Source organism: Saccoglossus kowalevskii, chromosome 2, assembly GCF_978046115.1.
Source record: "Saccoglossus kowalevskii chromosome 2, keSacKowa6.1, whole genome shotgun sequence".
NCBI classification, from domain to species: domain Eukaryota; kingdom Metazoa; phylum Hemichordata; class Enteropneusta; family Harrimaniidae; genus Saccoglossus; species Saccoglossus kowalevskii.
The window spans coordinates 38,904,083-38,918,503 of record NC_140642.1 but is presented as its reverse complement, the minus strand read 5'-3'; the positions used below and the strand labels follow the sequence as shown (position 1 = coordinate 38,918,503).

The window sequence follows — 14,421 nt, the reverse complement described above, 5'->3', positions numbered from 1 at the left end:
GGGGGGTGGGCGCTTGCCCGGGCATGGGTGCTAACACGGTCGAGTACGGTAGTTACATAGCCTTTATATTTTATTTTATGAAGGTTGCAAAATCAGCTGAAAAAGCCTTACCTGCATAGCTGCAAGTAATTCCAATAAAACACACACTCCTTCAACAAACTTTTTGCGTAACTTTGGTTCCCATTCATCTGGCTTGGAAGACAGTATATACCTGTAAACATTACCAAAAGTTTAGACTAAGACCAGCATGTTTTCAATTAACTGCTTCATCTATGCATATATTAGGACATTCTTTTTTATTGTTTTAACTCCTACATGTAGTTTAAAACTGCTTATTTCGGGTCAAGCCAAATTTTACATTTTATTGCAGTCTGCATTTTTTCTTATATTCTACAATATTTCTTGAAATAAACCCTAATTTTGGAGCCAACAGACAAAATTTTAGTAAATTTCCAGTTTTTAGTCAAAAAATTTGGCTATTTTTGTCCCAATCTTGTTAAGGAAAGTGCAGACTATAAAAGGACTATTTTGTGAATTTGTGATTAAAAGCAGGAACTGATGGTGAAAAGGTTAACAGCATTTGATATCTATATTGCCACTACTTGATATATAGGGGGTATACTGCAATTAAAGAATGTTTGTCGTTTCCGTCTTTGACTTGTGAAATTTGTTTCTCACACAATTTCAATGATTACAGTATTTATGTTAGGGTTCATAATAAAAATTATGTTTGAGAAAGATGTCTGAACCAAAAAACAGTAAAAAGGAATAACAAGCAGCCTCTCAGCTGAGATAGCGCCGCTGTTAGCGATGCACATTTCAATTAAGAACTGAAGATACCAATAGAAAATGAACAAATCTAAGAGAGGTCTACCTGAGGTCCCTATATGTATAGTAAGAAAGTAATCAGAATTGTTGTTTTCATCAAAATTAGGAAATTGAAGATATCATAATGAAATGAACAAATCTGAGAGAGGTCTACCTGTAGTACCTACATGTATAACATTAAAGCAATAAGATTCGCAGTTTTTAACAAGTCGTCGAAAATATCACTTTTTACCAAAAATGACAAAAATATTCATCAAAATGAACAAATCTGAGAGAGGTTCACATGTAGTACCTATATATGTAATATCAAAGCAATCAGATTTGTGGTTTTTAAAAGAAGTTGAAAATATTCATCAAAATTAGAGAATTGAAGATATCATCATGAAATGAACAAATCTGAGAGAGGTTTGCCCAATGTACATATACACCAAGTATCAAAGCATTCAAGCTTGTAGTTTTCAGGAAGAAGTCGAAAAAGTAAAACATTGACATTGATGACGATGACGGATGAGCTCCGCTTGACAAAGTCACCAACGAAGCTAAAAAGTTGACTCAGACGATGACGGACAATTACTCATATGATAAGCCCCGCTCGACAAAGTCAAAAGCAGAGCTAAAAAAGGGGTAACCGTAATATTTGTTACTAAATTCACACTTTTCTTTGTTTACTTTGGACAGAAGTGCTATCAGTGCATTATGAAAATGGATTTCCATTACTGCCCAAACGTACATACAGTGTACATTCGTTGCAATTTTTATCTCTCATTAAATTATTGCTATAAGCAAGGACTTAAATGAACTGTCAATATAGTGCCAAGGTGTTAGCCACGCTAGCTAAGATAATCACACGTTTAGCTTAAAAACAATCAAGCACTGGCGCCGATGATCTTTCCTGTCTTGGCATTGGCTTGAAATTGTCTATACCAATAAACAAGCTGGTTGCTATACAGCTGGTAGTGAGGGGAAAGATTACATTGCTTAATCTGCCACTAAAGGTTACGTAACAAAAGATGACACATTTAAAACTGTATTAAACATAAATACATAACAAAAATATAATATAAGGTTATAATGAGAACACTGCAAAAAGAATACCACTACACGTTGGTCAATATGATCACTAAACTTCTTTTAAGCATACTTCATGATATTTTCATAATAACCTCATAGCTAAAGTAAAAGTAAAAGCACTGATGAAAGACAAATGATGAAATTCAGCAAAATCTGAACCAAATTGTTATTTGTATGGAAACCCCAATTAAATGCTTGCGCAAATTAATATAATTTAGAAAAGTCTAAATACCTGAGATCAACTGAAGTAAATAACATTCTAATAGAATGCTTCTGCAATGATGTTCTATCGATGCGTAGTTTACTTTCACCTGAAAACAAACATTCCAGATTTCTCATATCGTAATTTATGTCACAATTGACAAATACAGTTGGTATTTTAATGAGTCACCAAGCAATTACTGGCAGTTTTATGTATGAGAATTAGTTTCACATACCTTCTTTACATGTAGCTGCATATTTGATAAATGTACGCAGTACAATGGAAAATAGGTCATGCTCTACAATTAGCATTCGAGACTGCAATGATTAAAATAAGAGAAATTAGAAGACTTTAAAAATCCACTTGTTTCCTAATTTATGTACTCATTCATCCATGTACAGGTGTAATTATCAATTTTGAGAAAAAAAGGCAAAAATGAATTGCACAGCACAGCATGTATAGATGACACATTGTTTGTTTGAAATACAGTCCCATCATTTTTTGAATGTGAGCCATGACACAGATGTTGAAATTTGCTTGCAAAAAGCATGTACATAAAATAATAATATTTGTCACAGACCCATAGATCATGATTGCTTAAAGTTATGTGATAACATAAAACTATTTGGGGTAGGTTGAAAAGTGACACATAAGAACTAAACCTAACTTACCAGTGTCGGTACAGTAAACATTTGAACTGACAGCGAAGTGACAGAGACCCCATGGTCATGATCATCTTCTATGAAATCACTTTGTAAATCAGAGTAAACCTGGAAAAACAATTGTTTTCAAATAATTGATTTGAATTACTGAAACAGAAAATAAACATTTCACCATTCTACTGTATGTAGCACACTTCACCTGTATGAACAATGCGTGGCGTACAGGTTTCAAAACTTACATGCGCGATATCAAGTAGCAAAGCCTTTTGAGTAGGGCTAACTGCACTGTCACAGACAACAGTGCATTAAGCTTACCTTGGTATATAGAATAGCAAACTTCTTTTTGAATTCCTGATTCATCAATAAACTACTCATTATCACTTGGTGCCAAGCTACACGAGCAGCTACACAAAATATATAAAAACATTATTATAGTATACTTAAAGATATGGGTATGCAACCTTCATAACCAAAGATGACATTGCATGCAAGTGCTATGGGTACTACAATCCAAGTTATTCTGACAAATAGTATTACAGAACACCAATTGGTAATCACTCTACAAGGACATAATTGTTTCTTCAAATTGTCGACTGTACATTTATGTCTTTTGGCTACTGATCACAGAGAGTGGCAATATTACCTTTCCATAGCTTTGTATCCATCAACATAACATGTTCAATTAACACCTTGTCTGTGTCTTTAAACATTTTCATACATTCTATACACAACAACTGTTGCAAACCATCTGTGAAATGAAGATAACATTAGAATATTTACATACAGGCAAATTTTTCTTCAAAAGAACAAAATGACACACATTTTATAGCACTGAAATAATGTTAAAATGACATAGAAGTGAACGTCCTTCTTTCATTCCGATCGTGTTTCTTATTATAGGACAGCCATGTGGTAATACTAATGGATTAGGAAGTCACATACTTCATACAGATAAACAAGCATAGAAACTGACCTGAATGTACAATGACTTCTGTCAGCCATGCTAAGAGCTTCATGGCAAACGTCTGATGTGCAACGACTGACATATGCATGACATGGACTTTCAAGGCTGCATTCCCATGCCTAGATGTATTGCGCTGAATCGTACTGCGAGCATGTTCACAGATGCGAAATTTTCCCTCCACAACGCTATTCCGTCCCTAGTGGGAAAAACAAAACACATACATGTAACATGAGAGTGTTTGCTCACAGTTTCATTCCCTCACTCAGAAATTCCTCTCTTCATGAACCTGTATGGTAACTATTCGTGAGCCTGTATATTTCTCTAATACAACTGCAGTGGGGCAACTGTCATAGTAGTGCCATGACTATGGGATGCTTACCTCTCTGTCTACTATAGTAGCAAATTCTACAGCATCTTTATGTGTGCAATCCACAGCCTTCTTCAAATTATCAATAACCTGAAAATTAACAATATACTATAATTGTCATCACCAATAAATTAAACACATCCTCTATAATGTAGATCACACCATACTCACTGGATGCGAAATCTATAGTATAGAGTGTCCTATTGTGTCTTATTTAGCAACTATCAATGTCAGCAGAAAAGCAGACATGTATAAGTGTGATTGTTAAAACTTACCTCCGCATATGAATGAGTTTCATCATTGAACAACATGGTGCAATAAATATCATCCAAAGTACTGCAATCAAACAATGTATTGTATCAGAGAATTACACAATCCCAAACCCTCTATAAATAATATTAATCTCACAGTCTATTCTTCATAATAAATGAAAGTCATGAGGGGTTGTTGAAAGTACACCAATATGAAATAAGGCACATTTTGTCAAAAATTTATAGAAAAATACATCAAAATATCTACTAATATAATGCTCCAAAATGTTGGCAAAAAAATAAGGCACCAAAAAGATTAAAATTAAAAAAAAAAATTTTATATTATAAGCTTCACTAAGAAACAATTTTTCACAGCAAATTGATGGGTTATGATTTAGCATGATTCCAAAGTAAATGAAACCATTGGCATTGAGCAAACAATACATTGACATTACAATCTGTGTTGCCCATTACAATATATTTATTATGAAATACAGATCATTTATGTACCATTATTCCAATGTATCTAATACTATATTTATAAATACTTTACATAACGCTGTATATGATGTAAAAAATAGATAACACATATGGTATTGTATGAACATTTATTTAACCTTCATAGGCATAGTCTAAATGTAATCAGAAACATGTCAGTTTTCTATATTTTTTGCGAGAAATTATGTGTGTGTTATGTAATAATTTAAAATAGGGCAAAAGTAATTTCCAAAATACAAGTCACAATTGACATGGTATATCGGTGTTGATGTTCTACCTGTTCTTATGTCATAAAACACCAATTCGTGTTGAATGCTTATGCAGTCACATTTAGCATGCACACTGCATTCAAAGTATGAGGCTTTGAACTAATTTATGAACTAATACAAGGAACCACAGTTTTTATTACAGCAATTCCAGGCACTGATTTGACACTGAAGTAGTGCTAGATGTTGATAACTTACTACAATAGGTTACACACTTTGTTTTCAAATTTACATAAGTTGTAACTAGAGATATGAACATCGGCTGCAAATCAGAGGAATGATTGACAAATATTGCCCACAATGTTTTCTATTTTTGCTACAAAGTCAGGTACACTTAGACTTTTGTCTTCAGTCACTTTTAGTCAGTCATCGTGTTGATTGCGTGTCTACAAATCGGCATTTGTCCAAGTTGTTTAAGCACCACGATGGAGAAGCAATGAGTCAAAAAAACAGTTGAAGTGAGAACAAGAGTTGTCGATTTGTATTTTCGTGGACTGTCATTTGCTGAGATTGGAGATCGAAATGGTGTTTCAAAGCAGACAGCTTATAATATCATCAAACGATTTGTTACCACCAAGAGTATCCGGCCAGGAAAGCGTAAGAGCGACCAATCTGCGACTAAAAAAATAACTGACAACATTATAGACTATGTTAAATATTATAAAACACTGCGACCACGCATTTACGGTCAGGAAATTCAACAAAAACTACTTGTGTATGTACAGTGGCAACCCTCCCCGGACGTGTGATCGTGTGTTGCCTGTGATAAGCTTTTTAAAGTGATTATTTGGTGGCACATCAACCTTTTGGTTATCATCGTTGAGAACTAATAATCGAATAACAAACATTCTACTTAAGTATTCAATTTCATTATTGATATACTGGATGAAGTCTTCATAGGACATTTGTTGCAGGCAGCTTTCAGTTATATACATCGACGTGATACTGATATTTCAAAAGTAGGAATAATGCACTTTGATCAATAATTCTGTCATAATAAGTCGGTCAGCTGGTTCTGTAAAATAACTCTACGGGTAACCAACGTTCTTTACAGTGCCACCACTTTATGCGCCCCTCTTATTGAAATAACATGTGACGCAAATTGAAGTATGAAACTAAGTTGAGAGCCTTGATCGTTTATTGGAGGAGAAATTCAAAACTAATGTACCGTGCACTTTTATGGGCAGAGCTTTCTTCCGGTGTGCTTCAAATTGCAGACATGATGTCAGCATTATTTTGTAACAACTTTTGTAAATGTGAAAACAAAGTGTGTAACCTATTGTAGTAAGTTATCAACATCTAGCACTACTTCAGCATCAAATCAGTGCCTGGAATTGCTGTAAGACTTGCAGACAGAGTACTTTAAATAACTTTACCTTGGTTGTAATCCACTAGGCAATGTGTCACATTGTTCCCATGACAACAAGTCACAAGCATAATTCAACACTATCTCAAATAGTAAGGCAGTTTTTAATTTCATCTCACTGGGCAATCTCTCCATTGGATTCTGGAAGAAAGAGAATGTCAGTAATGTGCAGTGAACATACTGACATATAATTTGCTGTACTTGGTGAAAAAGAAATCACAGACTAAAATAACAAATATATTCACATATATTCTCCTACTTGTACCTGTGCAGGTTGATCAGGTGCTTGACTGTGCATTTCACAAGAATGATGTTGTTTCCAGGCTTCTTCATCACCACAATCACAAAACCCACCACCCCCTGATGTACTCATCTAGAGAAATAAATAGCAAAGAGAATAAAATTTAAGCCACAGTCTCAGTTTATAATTGTAAAATCAGCCGACCATAGCTTGTTTACTAGCAATTGCTTTTAACTTGTTCAAAGTTGGAAGTCCAAATACGTGGGATATATATAGACAGCAGATATCAACAAGCCACAATTCAGTTCACAATTTCTTACACACTACTTTTAAAAGAAAGTGTTTTCATATCAGAACTTTAATGTCAATATTATAATGTATTACAAACACACCAGACATACAAACATTGTTGCTTTTAGTGTACTGACTGAATTAAATATTTAATATCAGCTTTAGAATACTTGTTTACATGATGTGTTAACATAATTGGATTTATAAAGAAATAAGCTAGTATAATATGTACCACCAAGTTACTGTAGGATACAGCATACACTATTGTGTTTAGATTGATATTAGAGTGTGACACTGACTTACCCGATATCTGTGTAATTTATGGGCACTTTTCTGAAAGCAATCAATGCAAAAGACGCAAGTTGGATCAGCCGCACAATCCCTGTGAGAAATAAACAATAAGGTAAATTACATTGTCACAATTTGTGAATATATCAAGTTTACTTTACTAAGTAATGCATGCACTTAGGTGAAGGAAAAAGGAAGGCTTTTAGCCAGCCACCTGTCTACATGTACCTGTTATTTAGACGTACAGGCTTTCCACATTTCAGAAAGGCCAAATTTCTACAAACCTGTCCACTTTGGGTTGAAAATTTCTTATAATTCACAAAATAACCATAAATATTGAAGAAAAAATACATGTATCTGTGGCTACCTGCGATTACTATTTTTCATTTTAATATATTTTTTAGACAGACATTTTCTGGTTATGACCCTAGAGGTCTCTCTATTGTCATATTTTATTAATCCAGTAAATTATAAACTGTTAATTGGTTTACATGTGCTACATTTAGAGATAATATTCAAATAGAACAAATACTCCCCAAAAAATTGAGCCAGTGTATTGAATACTGAAGAACAGTAATTATCCAAACACCCACCTTAAAAATAACAAGACATGAAATGTCACAGTCCCCGTTATTTGATTATAAAATTGTACAAGGAACATCTGCAAACAGGTGAATAAATATGTACTCTTTGTGGTTACAACTCATCATAAAGTGATTTCCGATGATCTAGTTTTGTATTGACAACTAAAAACTTCCACTGACCCATGTTCAGAATCTCAGAGTACACAAGTGCAACAAAACTATTTGTCATACATGTATACTTGCTCAAGAAACTGCATTCATAAATCTGAGTGAACCTTGATGTACATGACTTCTTTGTTAATCAGGTCTTAGTAAATTACCAGGACCTGGGTTTGTTTCAACATCACCACTGGGCATCAGAATCATTCTCATGTTGTCAAATACAATTTGTTATTAACACAGTAAGGTTTATTATTTAAAATGTATTCATTGTACATAGAACAACATCTGTTAATTTAAACAATTGTAAAAGCTATGTTTTCAGAGCAAGTAAAGGTTGGTCTGCTCATAACCTTCAATGGAGAAGTAACAATAATTGTTTGAAGTATTTTTAGTGCAGCGATATTATTGCATTTCAATTATTATTAATGGGTATAAAATACTGACTTCTAGATATATTCAGGATTTTATGAAATTTGTGTACAACATTTCAATAAAGTCCCTGACACTCCATGTTGTAGGAACCCAGAAAAAATTCAGTTCACAGCACGACTGTAAAAAAAAAAAAAAAAAAAGTTTAAAATGAGTATAGTCAAAGATATACACATGTGGGTTCATAAGACATATGTACCAATCTGAGTTGGTTCTAGAGATTAGTATCACAAGATTTTACTCTCCGTGATTCAATATCAGTCCTATGTATAACGCTGTGTTGATCAGGCGAACTAATCGACAATGGCCCTACAGGTATCGCTATGAAATCACAGTAGTTTTGTATTCTTCTTGCATTTCGACCATGGAAAAATACTTGTTTTTAAAAGTGGCCGAATTATTAGAAGAAAAACAGAAACTATTTTTTTAGTATGAATTCTAGTAACTGAAATGCAAAATTGAAAAAGAACAAGACAATACCCGGTACGCAGGATTGATAAACCTTCAGTGAGCACTCCTGAAATTTCAGATCATTGGTACCATGTTTTTGGATACATTTAATGACCTAATACATAAAAACACATTTGTTATTGCTCAATCACTTGACCCTGTATGGCACAAGATTGCAAGCTTCTATCATAAAATTGGGTTAATTATTTGATGCAACGAAACATGCATTCACAGCAGATGGAAATTCATTTGAGATATTACTAAATTTTTGTATTCAGTTTTCCATTTCAACCACCATCATCACTTAGTAAGCTGTGATCACGCATTGGGATACTGACTGTGCATAAATGCGCAGTGTAGTGTCATCAGAAGACCGATTGTTTGAGAATATTTTGCACCATTACGCCATTTCAAATATTATATTAATTCACAGACAACAAAATAAAGATTTCAAAGTTTTCCCACAGTTGATGATTGTATGGCAATTACAAGGCTTTGCCAGTTTTACTTTGGAAGAAGTTGAAAACAGGTAACAGGAAGGGGCTACATGACTACATCTTTTTTTTTGAATTTTAATCAAGCATGATTTTTTTAATTTTTTTTTTTACAAATGTCTATTTCAGGGCTACAGCAACAAAAACAATAAATGTGTAGGTAGGCATTTTAACAATTGCACAATTAATATTGGATGAAAACGTCATTACCGATGTAAATCATAATCATAATTAAAAATAAGATCACATTTAATTTAGTCAGTTTTCATAATGAAATGCATAATAACATGTACTTATAAATTAGAATAAGGTTCAACAGCCTTTTCATTTAGTGCCAGTTTAAACACCATAAAACCTCTGGTTTAGGTGTCACACTCAGAGAAGAGTGAAAGGCCTTTGGTTCATAGGCATCGCGAAATGTTGGAATTGAATCCCCCCCAAAAATTCACATACAGTAACAAGCATTATTTTTTTTATAATCTTGTTGATAACGAAAAGTAATGTATGTTCTAAAAGAAGTTTTGAATAAATACAAACACGAATACATTGCTTAGTGGTTAGTACCGGTAGCGAATGATCACGGTAGCACAATCTGGTCATTCTGTGTTTCGCAAGTGAATAACATACTTGTTTTCGAAGTATTGAAATTGTTGATTATTATTCAGTAATGATTATAATAACGCACACAAATTTAATTCGTTGATTTTTTATAAATTGGAAGTAATATTCAACTTAGTTTCATCGTAAACGAATGATTTTGGTCGAATGTAAATGTTCGAAGCGATACGATATCCGCCCTGTTCTCATTTACACGTGGCTCATTTAAATATGTTAATGACGGTTCCGTGACCTCGTAGTGAACGCAACGCGGTAGTAGATTTACCGATGTTCTGGCAAGATCTTTATGCTTTGATTTTGACGGGGAAAACGGCATGATTTTTTTTAATCAAAAAATTTGTTGTTTTCAAAATATAAACTGAGCATTCAAAGAATAATTTAACATTGTTCGCAGAAATAACAGCTCATTGTCGAAACGAAGCTTACCCAGTCGGTCTATTCACAATAGGTGTCAATGACTACGGAAAAATGCAAATTAGACTCTTTTAGGCGCCAGGAGTGAATGAAATATCTAAAATATTTAAAAAACAAGCAGCCTGTCGGCTGAGATAGCTCCGCTTTTAGCAATGCACATGGCAATTAAAGAACAGAAGATATCATTAGAAAATGAACAAATCTGAGAGAGGTCCACATGTAGTACCTATATGTATAATATATCAAAGCAATTGGACTTGCGGTTTTCAACAAGAAGTCGAAAATATCACTTTTTACCAAAAATTACAAAAATATTCATCAAAATTAGAGAATTAAAGATATCATTACAAAATGAACAAATCTGAGAGAGGTCCACATGTAGTACCTATATATGTAATATCAAAGCAATTGGACTTGCGGTTTTCAACAAGAAGTCGAAAATATCACTTTTTACCAAAAATAACAAAAATATTCACCAAAATTAGAGAATTAAAGATATCATTACAAAATGAACAAATCTGAGAGAGGTCCACATGTAGTACCTATATATGTAATATCAAAGCAATTGGACTTGCGGTTTTCAACAAGAAGTCGAAAATATCACTTTTTACCAAAAATTACAAAAATATTCACCAAAATTAGAGAATTGAAGATATCATTACAAAATGAACAAATCTGAGAGAGGTCGACATGTAGTACCTATATATGTAGTATCAAAGCAATTGGACTTGCGATTTTCAACAAGAAGTCGAAAATATCACTTTTTACCAAAAATTACAAAAATATTCACCAAAATTAGAGAATTAAAGATATCATTACAAAATGAACAAATCTGAGAGAGGTCCACATGTAGTACCTATATACGTAATATCAAAGCAATTGCACTTGCGGTTTTCAACAAGAAGTCGAAAATATCACTTTTTACTAAAAATGACAAAAATAATCACCAAAATTAGAGAATTGAAGATATCATCATGAAATGAACAAATCTGAGAGAGGTCTACCCAAGGTACATATACACCAAGTATCAAAGCATTCAGGCTTGTAGTTTTCAAGAAGAAGTCGAAAAAGTAAAACATTGACACGGACGACGACGACGACGACGGACGACGGACAATCACTCATATGATAAGCTCCACTCGACAAAGTCGACAGCGGAGCTAAAAACTAAAAAAAAAATGAAGAAAAAACGCCGGGCGATTTCCTGGTCCGTTGCAGACTACTCGACCGACCGTCCATACACGTGTAGTCACTGCACATCGGCCATGTTGAATCGCACAAGATCGGCAAAATCTTCATTACAACTAACAGTTTAATGCTCACTACATAAAAATACGAATATAATCATAGGCAACCTACTATTATATAATGAATAACTTGATCGACACAGGGACACCCCCCCCCCCCCACCCCACCCCGAGTTGTGGATATTTCGGAAATCGCGACACAAGCAAAAGACCGGATAACGATTTACTTGAAAACTATGTCCCCATGAATTAATCGTCCGTGTACAATATTATAATTTTACAGGGTATACAATTTACAAACTAGTTTCGTAGATTGGAGACAATTGTTTGCTTTTTTTGGCTTTTCACAAGCTAGCAATCATCATAATATTCACGTCCGTACGTACATAACGGAATGTACACCAATCGTACCCCAAAATACATTCAATTTTGTAGAAACTGGAGAACTTACCTTTGCAAACACGTCTCTTATGCCGCCTTCTTGAAGTTCTTGAAATCAAATAAGGTTACTAGTTCTTCTAGTAACTAGTGAATGAGACCACTGAGCCAAACAGAATACATGTATAAACAGTACTATAATAAATTGCACGCAATGGAGAAATCACGTGCTGTAGCGTTACTCACAGATCTAATCTACTGTAAAATATTTTATTTCAGCTGGAATTATCATTCGCTGAAAAGACTTTTTCTGGCTGTTTTTTGTATTGAATTTATTTTCATTGATTTTTGACAAGTTTGACTGTAAAATATAGGAAAAAGGGAATATTCGCTGGATTTTATTTTAACTGAAACATTCCTTCAGCGAAAATAGCAAAAAAATGTTGCAAGCAAAAATAAAGTATTTTACAGTAATTAATTTATTCTGAGCATGCGCAGACGTTCTGTCAATGTTGCCGGGAGAGGTAATTTTTGATAAAAATCGTGAAAAAGACCCACTTGGGATTTTCAGATCTGGAAAAAAAATTACGTGCATACTCGGAAGACACTTGTTCATCAACCTCCCAAGTTTCACTGATACCTGCTGTAGAATTTCTGAGAAAATGTTGGAGACGGAAAACGGACAAAACCTGAATTATAAAGTCCCCTTTTCAGGCTGCGCCTGAACGGGGACTAATAAGGTGAGATAGTGCTGGAAAACAGGCAAATTTGCTCCTTACTGTAGTTGTAGTTTTTTGTGAATGAACTTCTTTTTGTTTTCACATTTCCAAACTTTGCTGAATAATGAAAATACCTGTAAACAAATTTTAGCTTACCTACAGGAATATGTGGGTTCTCCAACTTTGAAAACTCTGCCACATAGTTTGGGTGGATCATCCAGCTGTTTTAGTTCGGTAAAAGTAGTCTTTGGATCGTCATTACAAATTAACCACTCCATCGGCGAAAACAGCAAATCTCTGGCTGTGGCATCTTGCTGTGCTGAGTCTACATCACCAGCCAGAGTATAGATGCAAGGCACATGCACAGCCCAGTACTGGAATAAAGCTGCCCTCAAACATTCCACTTTACTTAACGTACTCCATCGCTGTAAGTATGTAATAAATTATTTATTTATATGCAAATCAGCTATGGTCATTCCACCAATGTTGTAAATTTTTATTTTACTGAATTTGAGTGTCACAGTCAAATGTATTATGTTTAACTTCAAAGTCAAGTACTCACAATATGTCAAATTTTCGGTTAAAATATTTAGTGCACATTTTGATGTAATGTGTCTGCATTTGTGGTTTTCAATAACTATGTGTGAAATCAGATCAATGTGATGGAGAGCAACAGTCATCAGAGAGCTATGATTCCATAGATTTTTATTGGCACTATCAGGTGTTTTGGCATGTAATAATATAGATGTTTGATGTTTGAGGGAAACAAAATTTGGGATGTGTATCAGTTGGGTTACAAAAAATCAGTGATAATAGCCAAGGGGATGAAGAACATTTTAATAACATATTTTATACTAATCTGAGTATATACACTTTCACGGCTTTATAAAATTCACTGTGCATTATGTCAATTCTATTTTTAGTGAAGCAACCCATGTATTATGACAGCTGACATATTGTTTGTATTCGCAAGGTCATGATAACCTAGCTGTACAAGATACAATTTCAACTCGCAATAAACATCATATGATTCATGAAAGTTATGTTGTTATCGGGCCCCAAAAAGCATACAGTCAACAGTAACCGCTGTGCTTATTGGAGCGCAGCGTTTATACTATCTTTACCGTGCATAGGATAATTATGCATCAGAACAACTTGATCGCTCTATCATCAAGTTTTATAAAAGCATATGAGAAATGTCTGCGAATCATATTTATCCACTGTCTGGGGGAAGATAATACGTCAACAATCCCATAAAATAAACGCGAACGCAATAACCTTGCAAGAACTCCGTCGATTGACGACATCAAGATACCAGAAATACCTTGTCGTCGGTTATCAATATATCAAATATGATTTTATATAAATACATGTTAATCATTGAAGTTTCTCGATTGTGAGAAATAATGTAGTTAGTATCATTAAATAAACGTATTTAAAACATCCAATTACTCACTTGCGCCAAGGTAGAGGAATTGTTTTCCTGCAACTTTCGCAGCTTTTCTTCGTCATTCGTCGCCATTTTTGCCCCCAACCCCTTAGCTTACTCAATAATGTTAAACCGGCGGCCTTTGAATGGAAGTAAGGCTAGTTAAAACGCTCGGTAAATTCTTTGATTTTGATAAAAAATA

General features: G+C 34.0%; 1 protein-coding gene across 1 annotated transcript in view; it reads right to left on the bottom strand.

The window, feature by feature from the left end:
• LOC102801080 (E3 ubiquitin-protein ligase UBR2-like) overlaps window positions 1-14,356 on the bottom strand; it is a 63,854-nt gene extending 49,498 nt beyond the window's left edge. The window contains exons 1-14 of the mRNA XM_085495480.1: window positions 14,247-14,356; window positions 12,947-13,215; window positions 7,311-7,389; window positions 6,741-6,848; window positions 6,486-6,616; window positions 4,370-4,430; window positions 4,107-4,184; window positions 3,737-3,923; window positions 3,407-3,511; window positions 3,079-3,167; window positions 2,773-2,871; window positions 2,337-2,418; window positions 2,132-2,210; window positions 112-211 (exon numbers count right to left, since the gene is read on the bottom strand). Of these exons, the coding sequence (XP_085351606.1) occupies window positions 112-211; window positions 2,132-2,210; window positions 2,337-2,418; window positions 2,773-2,871; window positions 3,079-3,167; window positions 3,407-3,511; window positions 3,737-3,923; window positions 4,107-4,184; window positions 4,370-4,430; window positions 6,486-6,616; window positions 6,741-6,848; window positions 7,311-7,389; window positions 12,947-13,215; window positions 14,247-14,312 (1,533 nt within the window). The 5' untranslated portion in view covers window positions 14,313-14,356. The remainder of the gene's footprint in view (window positions 1-111; window positions 212-2,131; window positions 2,211-2,336; window positions 2,419-2,772; window positions 2,872-3,078; window positions 3,168-3,406; window positions 3,512-3,736; window positions 3,924-4,106; window positions 4,185-4,369; window positions 4,431-6,485; window positions 6,617-6,740; window positions 6,849-7,310; window positions 7,390-12,946; window positions 13,216-14,246) is intronic.
• Window positions 14,357-14,421: the final 65 nt, after the last annotated feature.